The sequence below is a fragment of the Drosophila montana genome, unplaced genomic scaffold (genome assembly GCF_035044405.1).
Source record: "Drosophila montana isolate Dmon_TW-CO22-7 unplaced genomic scaffold, ASM3504440v1 contig_2178_1, whole genome shotgun sequence".
Classification (NCBI taxonomy): domain Eukaryota; kingdom Metazoa; phylum Arthropoda; class Insecta; order Diptera; family Drosophilidae; genus Drosophila; species Drosophila montana.
The window spans coordinates 1,154,432-1,166,898 of NW_026997075.1; the positions used below are offsets into that span (position 1 = coordinate 1,154,432).

At 39.0% G+C, this 12,467-nt stretch overlaps 1 protein-coding gene across 8 annotated transcripts in view; it reads left to right on the forward strand.

Annotated features, from left to right (window-relative positions):
- The window catches only part of LOC135427430 (Kv channel-interacting protein 1), a 98,096-nt gene extending 86,865 nt beyond the window's left edge, over positions 1-11,231 (forward strand). For 6 of the 8 annotated variants that reach the window (XM_064680948.1, XM_064680949.1, XM_064680943.1 and 3 more), the window contains 3 exons: positions 5,280-5,492; positions 6,249-6,534; positions 6,752-6,872. In XM_064680948.1, the coding sequence (XP_064537018.1) occupies positions 5,280-5,492; positions 6,249-6,359 (324 nt within the window). In that variant the 3' untranslated portion in view covers positions 6,360-6,534; positions 6,752-6,872. Of the gene's footprint in view, positions 1-5,279; positions 5,493-6,248; positions 6,535-6,586; positions 8,035-10,071 lie in introns of those variants that run through there. The other 2 variants (XM_064680944.1, XM_064680950.1) reach the window with 2 other exon arrangements.
- Positions 11,232-12,467: the final 1,236 nt, after the last annotated feature.

Sequence of the window (12,467 nt, forward strand, 5' to 3'; positions counted from 1 at the left end):
TTAATGCTTGTTGGTTGGGTGGGCTCAGTGGTCAGCCAAGTGAGACGGCAGCCAAAGCATCCATAACCCCCAACCCCCAAACCCCAAACCCCAGCCCCAACATCGGCAACAAAAAGCGCTTAAGTACAATGAAATTACTTTAGACATTTTAAGCATAAAATATGGCTGACAGTTGAGCTGAAACTCCACGACACAGTCGAGTAGCATCATAAGCGACTTGCTTCACGCTGCCCACTGACTCTGTGTGTGTGTGTGTTTTGAGGGGGTGGTTGAGTGGTTGGCGCCAAATGATGCTGCAAAATGCTTCAAAAGCGAAACAACAACGCGAACTCGCAGCCGCAGCCGCAGCCGCAGTCTGGGCCAAGACGCGTGTAGAGCAGCTCATTTAGCTGCGGTTTCGTAGCAATGCCCGCAGCCAGCAGCCAGCAGCAGCAGCAACAACAACTGGGAAAGTCCTTTGGTTAGATGTCAGCGCTCAATTAAGTGCTATATGCTACAGCTTCAAGTTTGTAATAAGCAAAGTTCTAGTTAAACGTCTAAATTCTGCGTATGGGACAAGTATTTCAGCACTCTATTTTAATTTATAAATCTCTATGGCCTTATCGTCAGTCAATTCCACTGTGCTTTACTGTAGCGCGAAAGTTTGACCAAGTTTTTAGCGCTGAGAAATGCGTGTCATTGATAAGGGGCGAAAACTTTAGGACTAAGGACTATGACAGACAGCGACTGATTTACTTTAGAAAAGAAGCGCTCAAATTTGCGAGAGATAAATACGAACAAGCTCAACAGACAGCTAAGCATACATATATCTCTCTCACTTTCTCTGTCTTTCTCTATAAATAGTACATACAATTTTATTAAAAGTACAGACATTTTCACACTTTCCTGCTACAAACGCTGAACTATTTAAGAACTGTCATTATTATTGTTTAAGCTGGAACACATTTCAAACTTGTATTTTAACAAACTATCTACAGTTGTGTATATTAGACATGTTCCCAAAACTGCGCTAGCTGTCAGCAGTTGCGCTTCTCTTTTTCAGCTTCACACTTTAAAGAAATTCATTTTCTTTTTGTTTCTCACAAATATTTTTGTAACTTGCAGACTCTTTTCTATCATGCGGATACTTTTACTTGTTGTGAATACTTTTATCTCGCAGAAACATTTGTATTTCATAGTTTAGCATCTCACAGACACTTTGATATCCCAGAGCTGCTTTTGAATCTTACTAAAGCCTTCGCATCGCATAGACACTTAGAATCCCGAAAACTCTTTTGTATCTCGCAGATACTTTTCTAGCCTACAGAAACATTGTTTTGCATAGACCCATTATTCTTCCATGGATATTTTGTGCATCACAAAAATATTTTGCCCTCTCAAATACTTTTACTTCTCCAAAACACATTTATCTCTCTGCTACATTTTTAGCTAAAAGTTAGATTAGATTAGATTAAATTAGATTAGATTAGGTTAGATTAGATTGTACTTATGTTTATATTTATTTTGTATAGATATTTTTGATTTCGCAATGCCTTCGTGTCTATACGACACTTTTCTATCATGTGGATAATTTTAATTGTGAGTTTGTATATTGCAGATCATTTTGTATCTCACAGATTTATTTCTATCTTAGTAGTCAGTCTTGCAGTCAAGCATATGACGGCAGTTTGTGCCCGACTTGAGACTTGTTTAAAGAAATTAAAGATACTCTGTACCCAGTGCGAGGCTGTGCTTTAAACAATTTCAACAAACTCATATGCCCTTTCTTACACAATATCAACGGGTATACAATGCAGCAAATAGGTGGGGAGCTCTATTAATACTGTGAGGCAAGCGGTTATAGCCATATTATGTTATCTGCCAGAAACTATGTTTTCAATCTAATAATAAACTAGGTTACTTTGCGAGGAGCAACTCATGACTTTCTGGTTCCATAATCTGCCAATAGCATGTTCAACATAGTTAACAAGTGTGAACGCAATTTTGGGCATTTCAATTGCAATTTTGTGTAATGTGCAGCTGCCAGAAACTGAAAAAAAGAGGAAGACAAAACAGTCATTGGCAGTTCCATTTTTATTTTCATTTCCATTTCCATTTTATTTTCCATTGCCTACTTGCCGGCGCGGTCGTTTTAGGTAGTTCGCCTGCGGCCAAAGTGGAAATGGCAGAACGAGCGAAACAAAAGCCAAAAAATCAAGTGAAATGTCTCAAAATTGAAATAAAACGCAGCACAAGTGGGTGACAAGCGCTGCGGGGGGTGGTGCGGCTGTCGTGGGCGTCGCTGCTGCAGTCGCCTATCTCAATCTGATTTCGCGTGCGGTGTTCATGTAGCTGTCGCTGTTGCAGTTGCAGTTACAGTAGTTGTTGCTACTGCTGCGGCTGCTGCTGCTGCTGCTGCTGTCATTGTCAACATTTCTATTGCAGGCGAACAAAGCGAAAATAAGAAGAGAAACGGAAATCAAATAAATATGCGCATGCAAAACGTGGCAAATGGCAATGGTGGCGCTTGAAGAGGCCGTTGGGCGGAAAGTGGGGAGAGGGAGCGGGGGGCGTGGCCAGCAGCACTCTTCGCATGCAAATTGCAAATAATTTTACAGTTTTGTTCGCTGCCAACGTCCGAGCATGAACTTCACTTCCGGACCAAGAGCCACGCCTATTGGTTATGCCAAATATGAGGAGGGTTGCAGAGGGTTTCCGGGTTTGGCGGATGGGGGGCTAACTGCGACAGCGCCCAGCACAATGGCAGCACGTGTTGGCTGGCAACGCCATTGAAACGATGAATTATGGCGATTTTAACGCCAACGCTCGCTAGGGGGGAGGGCGGTGAGGGGGGGTGACCAAGCCAAGACACAAGTGCGATATAAAGCAAAGACAGGCCAAACAAAAGGCAGCCAACTGCTGCATTTATACAGCCAGGCACACATACACACACACACACGCACACACATAAACACACCTATACACAAACAGACACACACACACATATAGTAGCTACTGGGAGACAGCCGCTTATCTGGCAATGGAACAAGGCCCCTCGCGAGCTTCGCCTTTGCCTTTTTGCCTGGCCGCCATTTTCGTTTGTGAATAATGACCTAAAATTGTAATGACTACAAGGCACGTTCGCCATATAAAGCACATGTACACACACACACATACATTTACATATGTATGCATGCACATCCCTGCCCCGCAAAAGAGCTGCTCCGCCTCTGCCACGGACTCGGTGCGAGCGTGTGTCGAATGACGGCTGACTAAGTAGACTTCCGCTTTTCAATTAAGCTCACATATTGTTGCAAGGTGTTTTATGCACGATTTGCACGACAGCTCCTTTTATTAAATTGCCAACGTTGTGACCAGACAACAATAACAGCAACAACAACAATAACAATAACAACAACAACCAATCAACAACAAGGGCAAGATTAACAACAAACACTCAAGTGCAAAACGTCGACCAGCAAATTGACAATCGATTTGTTGTTGAGTCAAAAATAATAGGAATGCATTAGAAAGCACAGCGTATAATTTACATATACACACTGGTATATATTTATATATATACAGAAATAGTATACATATATAAGCATGCAAAATTGCCCCACCAATTTCAAGCCATAAGTTTTTGTCTAGTTTAAAAAACGATTTCCCATTGTGTAGCTTTAAATGCATGTCAGAAATGGGATTGTTATTATTATTTCAATTAAACTAGCTGGTGCTCTGAAACGTGCACTACTTGAGCATCTGTACAGCACTGTAAGAGTAGGACTCTGGGTGTGACTGGAACTCAGTTCCTGTACAACACTGTTAGAGTTGGACTCTGGGTGTGAATGTACGTCAATCGAGGACATATAGCTTAGAAGTCATTTTAAATTCCTTTGGGAATCATATGATTTAGCAGAACGATTTCAAGCGATCTTACAGTTATTTTCGCATAATATTACAGCTTGCTGGGACTTGTTTAAAGTATCTTAAAATGCAGAAAAGTATTCCATATGGATGCCTAATTTCGACCGACATTTTTTATAGAGCCATATGGTTAGTAGTTCAATAAGACTTTACTTACATGTAAATAGCATAGAAAACTTGTAATTCCCAAACATGCTAAGCATATCTTGATATACTAATAACTTAACTTGACCAAACCTTGCTAAGTATATAAAGCATCGCAGATATAAATATATATATATATTAGCGAGATACGTCTCTATGTTTGTATATACATATACACCCTCGTTTTTTTTATAAAAATCTACATCTGCTTAACATAGCACTGTCGTTTTTACCCCCCTCCTCATATATAAACGTAGCTAAGAGCGAATCCAGCTAGTTTCATTCGTGTTTTTGACTGCACGCATTTGTCAGCGTCGGGGCTGCAACGCCCGAAAGTAGGCAGCGGCACTTTTTTGGTTGGTCCTGTCACGTCCCCTGCACATTGATAAATTAGCCAAGCGCTCTGTGCATCTGTCCAAATGGGCGAAATGTTTCTCAAATACAGCTAGACAAACACGTATTTGAGCTTTAGGCGAGAGTGCACGACTATGCGACACCCTTTACCCGATATACATATATCCCGATTGGGGTCTGTCGAAGAACAATTTTCGATAAGCTTTATGTGCGAGAAGTAATATTTGAAATTTAATTTCTGTAGCTTTTTTGGTCTCTGAGATGGGTGCGATCTATGTATATATGCATCTTAAGCCTTCAGATAATTCATTCAACTGCACAGCCTTCAATGGGTTTAGAGCATATCCAAGCAAAGCTGGCTTTTAGCTGCATTCCAGTTGTAGGTCGAGTTGACGCCCAGGACGCAGATCGAAGGCGGGGTCCGTGTCCCGCTGGCATAGTTGTACAACTTTTTCCACTTGCCAGCTCTTATCTGGGCACATTTGTCATACAAATCGCTGATATAAATGTCCACTTCAGCAGCATCTTATGCTGTGAAATCTTAAGCTCCAGTTTCAGCTATCATCCGGACAGTGCTTGACTTAACTCGACTCGAGTGGGGGGATTCAAGTGCGCCTGCGACTTATGGGCTTTTTTTCCTTTTTTTATTTTTTGTTTAAAACCTATTTTCCATTTCATTTGTTACCCGTATCGCGTACCTGTCTGTCTCGGTAGATGTATCTGTCTCAGTATCTGTATCTGTCTCAGTATATGTATGTGTAACTATATCTGAGAATCTATCTGTGGGTGCAGGTTACTTTATCTTGTGTGTGTGTGTATCTGCATCTGTAATGCGTAATGTGTATTAATGTTGACTTATTTTTCATTTACTGCAGGATTTCGTTCAAGGACTTTCGATACTGTCGCGCGGCTCCGTGGAGGAGAAACTGCGCTGGACCTTCTCGCTATACGACATCAATGGCGACGGCTTCATTACGAGGGAAGAAATGACTGACATTGTGACTGCCATATACGAGCTAATGGGCCGACTGCCTGACGAATGCCCCGAGGAAGAAAAGATCAAGGGCAAGGTGGAGCAAATCTTTCAGGTGACTGCCCATACACAATGTTGTCCCATTGACAAAAAACGACCTGGCCTGCTTTCAACTTCAACTTCAGCTCAGCTCAGCTCTGCAGCACAATTCGCATTACTTATGTTAATTATGCAATTTCAATTTGCGCTCGCCTCAAACTGTCGGCTTATTTACTCTGCATTATGCAAATCAAATTATGTATTTTTCTTTTGTTGGCCATTTCGCCAGACAGCACAGAACAGCACAGAACAGAACAGGACATCACATTCGAATGGGTGCTCATACTGGGAAAGAGTCTGGACATAGTCGTCACGCGGTCTATCGTTATATTCTCTTTAGATTTCGTTGTCCACTGTCCTGGACGGTCCTGGACTTGCCTGTCCTCTGGTTCGTTTGGCTTGCGAGTCACGCATTGTCATTAGCGGCTGTGGTCCTGTTGAATGCCTCATTTTGCCCTCTATCCGGGCGGGGGACAAGGGAATGGGAGCAGGCTAGCCAACAGGACACAACTGAACCAGATATTTGTCATTATTATGTGCTTTAAGGCATCCTTAAATTAATGCTTAGTTTCTCAAGACAGTTAAGACCTGACTAAACAAACGGCTCTGTGTGAAAGCATCTTTAAATGCAGAAATTTAGTCTTTAGTTTGTTTTACAGCAGACATGTTGATAGATAGAAGCGAGCTCCTCGTTCAACTTGCTTTGCTGCCCGTTAAATTGGATAATTCAATTCATTGCTAATACAAAATACATTTATTTAATGCTCAACAGAAAATGGACATTAATCGCGACGGCGTTGTGACGCTGGAGGAGTTTTTGGAGGCGTGTCGAAATGATGATGCCATATCCAGATCTATGTCCGTCTTTGATACAGCATTCTGACCATATCCGACTGACAAGGGCGATGAGTATACGGTACGCAGACGGCGACGTAGCCGCAGTCAGCAGCAAAAACAAAAGCAACAACAACAACAGCAACAGCAGAAACAGCAACATCAACAACAACAGCAGCAGCAGCGACAGCACAAACAGCATCAACAAATGGAGCCAGAGAAACGTAAGTCAAACTACAAGATGAAACAACAACAACAAATGCAACAAACACATAGCACAAAACACCAGGCAACAGACAAGTGCTGTCATGTCATTGACATGGATGGCGCCAGCACAACAACAACAGCAACAACAACAACCACAGCAACAACAACAAACAACTGCACAAGCAACAAACATCAGAACAGCCACAGCCACAACAAATGCAAAACTAATCACAGGCCTCGCCGCGACTATGAACCAGAGCTTGAAGAAAATAAGGCGGAGTTTGAGTACGATGATGATGATGACAATGATGATGATGATGATGATGATGATAATGATAATGACAATGATGATGATTACGATGATGAGGATGGGCAGGAGCAGGAGCATGCTGATGATGCGGACTTGGATGAATATGAGAATGGCGAACAGCTGCTGCTGGGTCTGCCCCAGCGCAGTCAATCCATTTGCCGGCACTGCCTGCGGCCACAAATGGAGCTGCACTCACGCCAAATGCCAGGGCTGCGCCTGCGCAAGTCACAATCGAAAACACGTCAGCGCAAACGAAGCAAGAGCAGGCAACGGCATCATCCCCACCAGAATCCACAACTGGATGCCAACAGCAAGCCGCGTTGGCCGCAACTGAGCGTTGCCAACGAGCAGGCCATACGCTTTCGCTGTCCGCAGGTGGGCCCGCAGGTGGGTCGCGACCTGCATACACCACAGCCCATGCACTTCCATCATCCGCAGCAGCTCGGCCAGGCTAGTCAGTCGCCAAGTGTCCAGCCAGCGGCGGCGGCACCGCCCAAGCCAGCCAAGAGTAAAAACAAGCACAAACAGCGAAACAATCGCAAGCAGGTGCAGGGAGAAGCAGCTGCATCGTCATCAGCAGCAACTGCAACAGCAACAGCTGCAGCTGCGGCACCGCCAACAACAGTTGCTGCCGCAGCAACGCCCGAGTTGCTGCCAACGCCGTTGCCGCCCAATGGCGGCCATTCGGCAAGCCAAACCCTGGAAAGCAATGGGATTGCTGGTCATGCGAACACGGAGCTGCCCAACACGCCAGATTCACCATCTCTGGTGACGGTTAGCACCTGGTATACGGTTGCCAAGCAGGGCGTCTCCTGCTAATAGGCATTTACATATTAGTAGTTGTCAACTCCAGTTAACGCTCGCCGTCAGTGAGTACCTTTAACATCAGCCTGACTATTTACCCAGACTTTATGAGACTTGGGTTTCGTAATTGCATGAAGGTTCAAACAATAACCACAAACAACAAAACAAAAAAACCAAAAAACAAAACTTCCCTCTTTATGCTGAATTTCGCCAATGGATTTCGTCGCGGCGCCTAAAGGTATGCTATACGAAATAAGGTGAAATTGAGTAGAAAGAGATTTTGGCATATAGCTAATATAACAAAATAGAAGAGAACAACTCAAGTGTTTAAATTTATAAGATACACATTTAATGTACTGTAATTATAAACATGTGTGGTTATATTCGAGTACATATATTGTATGATGTTTTTTTTTCCTCTACCTAGACATATGGACAGCAAAAACTATAATAATAATAATAATAATAATAATAATAAAAAATTCACACATCGATCAGATTCAGGATCTGAGAAAACTCAAATCTATGTGTATGTTAAATTGATGTTGAAAAAAAATGTAAAATGTGTTATAGTGTTAAAAACTAAAGATAAACTCAAATGTATAACAGAATATAGCTACAATCTAACTAATTTTAATCAACCAAAAAAAATAAAATAAAAATCTTGAAACAAAAGAATAAAATTTAAAATCTGATCAAAATGTTGTTTATTTTTACTTTTCTTTTTATTTTAAATTCCCCACATCGGCGACAAGTTAAATACAAAAAAGTTGGAAAACAAAAAATAGTTTAAAAAAAAAAACAGAATTGACGTTAGCTGTGATGAAAATTAAAACTACTTTAAACTGTAAAACAAAAGTATAAAAAAAAAATAAATAAAGGAAAACAAGACCATGCTACTAGCAACTAGAAAATCAAAGGTGTACTAACTAATTAATAAACTAATGAATAAGGTCCGACAAATTGCTCAAAAGCCTAAATTAGAGAGCTCTAATTCATATATACATATGTCTTAAGGTGTCCTAGTGTGTGTTTATGTATGCATGTGTGCTGCCTGATATTTTATAATATTTCAATTATTTCCATTCTCTTTCAATATATTTTTTTAATTAATTTTATATTAAATGTTATTACAAATAATATTTAGAAATTTTTTAAGATACTGTGAATAGATATGTGAAATATTGTAGTGTGGTGTAATGCCCATAAAATGCATTTGGGTCATTCACATTTTCCTGGAAGCCTGTATGATGTAGACAAAATGAAAAGTATCTTTTCGTCTTAGCCAACACTAAGCGTTTCGATATTTTAAGGCATTTTGCTAAAAAAAAAATGTCCCTATTGAGCTGCAAAAATCAAAGAGCTCGTTTTCAAAACTGGAGACAAAGACTCGATTAGTGTCAAATTTTTAAAATTTCCTTTCTAAACATACAAGTGTAGGAACATGAAAATACTACACTCCACTCGTATACGCCCAAAAGGACGTTTACACTAGAACCAATAGAGCATCTAATTTATGCAGCCTTGCAGGCAACTGTGAATGCCCCAACTGATCTATTAAACTTTCTAAGTTAAAGCTAGTATATTTAAAATAAAAAGTGTGTGTTAAATATTGTCTACGGTTTGTAGATTAGCATTGTTATTACTCTGAAAGAGTTTATTTCCTGTAAATTAAACTAATTTTTTTTTGTGTTTTTAAAGAGAGCGAAGTTTGCATTAAATTGAGATTTTAAATAAATTTCAATACAGTTGTTATTAAACCAAACGCGCTCCTAATTTTGTCTATTTTGTCATCCATTAAGGCAGTTAAATTTAACAGTGTAGTACAGTGTAGCAAAGCGGACATGTTAATCGTGAAATCAAACTGTTTTCAAAGTCTATTTACTGTGCCCGCAACATTGGGAACAGTCCATTCAACAATAAATGTATATGTATGTATATGTGTGTTTGCATGTATGTATGTTTTATGTGTATATGATTTGTATTTGTTCAAATGTCGCTAGTCGCTAAGAGCAAAGAATTAAAGCTCGGCTGCGCATTGAGTGCTGGGAAAAGAACACAGAGAAAACAAAAACAAAAACAAAAATAATGGATGCAATTGCTCGTTACCTTTTGCTAACTGTTATTGCTATCTGTTTTGGTATTTTTTCTGATATGATTTGTTGTTGTTTTCTTTTGTGCTACACACACACGCACACACACGAGCACACGTACAAGCTGGTGTTGACATAGACGCATGAAATTGAAATTCTTGTATGCCAATTAAAATATGTGTTTTCTTTCTTTTTTCTCTTTCTCTTTCTATCTCTTTCATTTATTACCATTTATTCTGCCGTTGTGGCTGCTGCCCGTTGTTGTTGTTGCTGCTGCCTGCTGACTGCTTGATATGCTGCTGGCCCTAACACACACACACACACACACATGCAAGCACTCACAACAGAAATTTGCATAACAACAAACTGAAATATGAACAAAGACCTAAATGCGATTTTGAAACTGAACGCGAATTGTCAAACTACCTACGAAATGGCCATAAATATGCAATTATGGCCAAAAGTGTGGACGTGTTTATATTTGTCACTTGTGCCACACACACGCACATAAAAATACACACAGACGGACACACAAACAGAGAGAGAGGCACTGCAAAACCAGCTAAATATTCTCAATACACAATTTGCGTTAATTGCATAAACGCCAAGTTAATGGATTGCCATGCCGCTTGATCGCCCGGCATAAACCTATGCATATACAATTCACATGCGCCATTTTTAACAATATTTTTTTATTTTTTGGATTTGGCCCGCCGGGTGAGCCCACAAAAGTATGCAACATCATTTTTACCGACAACTGCATGCGTCGAGAGCACTGTAACCAAGTCTCTGCAGATCTTTCCCCTTACTGACTTGATTCAAAGAAAGCATAATCTCTACCAAACATAGCTTTCAGTTCACTTAAATATGATAAAACTAGCAAAGAGAAATGCTAAAACTTAGCATTTCATAGCTGAACCCAGAGAATTAGTTGAACATAACACTTGATCAGATAAATACAATACCTTAACCTTATGTCGTGTCAGCAATTGATAATTTGTGCTTTTAAAGTCACAATGCATTAATCTGAAATATTATTCTACAAGTTTTATTTGTTAACGAATTGATCAAAAGCGGGCTCAGCAAATAGGCAAACCTTAATGTTATTGGGGTTAAATGGATTTTTGTATTGCATGCAGCACATTTCAGTCAATAAAAACGAAAAGCGCATATATCATAATTCCGTATTTAATACAGCAATTTTTCTATTTTGTTGTTGTATTCTATTGTTGCTATTTAAATGCCAATTAACAACTTTAATAAAAGAATAAATAAACAGAAAAAAAACACTCAGACAAGATTCTTCAAGTCCATTTTGGCAAAGCTGCATAGACGGTGAATGCATGCATGACATATGTATATCTATATATACATACATATATACACATGTGTACATGTACACATTTGGACATGTACAATGTACTTATTGTGTTTTAAAGAATAAGCCAGATCTTGGTGAAACAAAAAGTAAAGCAAATCAAATTAAAATCAATGTTAAAAAAAAAAATCATAAATTGGACCAGCAAAACTATGCAAAATGTAGAAGAAATAAAAAAGAGAAAAAAACTAAGAAAAAGCAAATCAAATGCTTAGTTATAGTACTAACTATATTCATGACTAGATGAGAAAATGTGTAAATATACATTACAATATACAATAAATGTATGTTTGGAACAAATAATGCAATACAATTACAATATTTATCAAGTATATTGGTGTATTGTATTTTATAAGTAGACATAAGACACAGAATACACAAACAAACACACACACACACACAACTATTAGGCAATACAGTTTTAGCAAGAACAAGCATATACACACAATAGTTAAAAAACAGAAGAAAAAAATACCATGTAAATAGTTTATTTTATTAATTAGAAAGCAGCCCAAAAAGATCACTGAATTCTTAAACCTAAAGCAACATGAGCTGGAACTAGAACTGGAACTTCAGAGTATTACTTCACTTAGATCTGGTCTATCCCACTACACACTCACTTTCTGGTATGTGTATGTATATCTAAGTATATACACATATATATTTACTTAGCTGTAGTCTTCCAATAACAACAAGCAACAATTCTCAACAGATCTTCAATCTGCCTTGGCCCTAAGGGCTGAAGCAAGAGTTAGAACAAGAACCAAAAGAGAGAGTGCAAACAAATTTCCACACACACTTAGACAACCTGTAGCAAATTGGTACCTTAGCTGAAACAACCAAGAAAAAGCTTTCAACTTTACAACTAAATACTTACTTACATTCAAAAAACGAAACAAAAAAATTGACTTCACAAAGTGCAGTAGTTAGAACACAACCAGAAACCAAGATGATGAATAAACTAAAATTGATCACACACTAAACAAAAAAACGATGTCCAAACAAACAATAAATGTTGTCCTAATCAAATAAAAAAAATTATAAAAAAAAAAAAATATGGACGCATGTCCAAGATTTATAATGTCTAAAGAGAAAACAAAGAAAAAGTAGATAAACATTGTATTATTTTTAGATAAATGTTGCCAGAGTTTACGTCTTAAGCGTTGCAAATCGTGTGCATACCAACTGGTCTTTAGCTATCCAATGTGTTGACACTTAGAATTCTAAACTCCTTCACACCTTAAACTAACTAACCTATTGAGCATAACGTGTGCTTAACTTATATCAATCTATAGGAATAATACTACTTAAATCTATCAAATTGAATTAGCTAATACTTCACTTCTATGAACTACTATTGGTTTC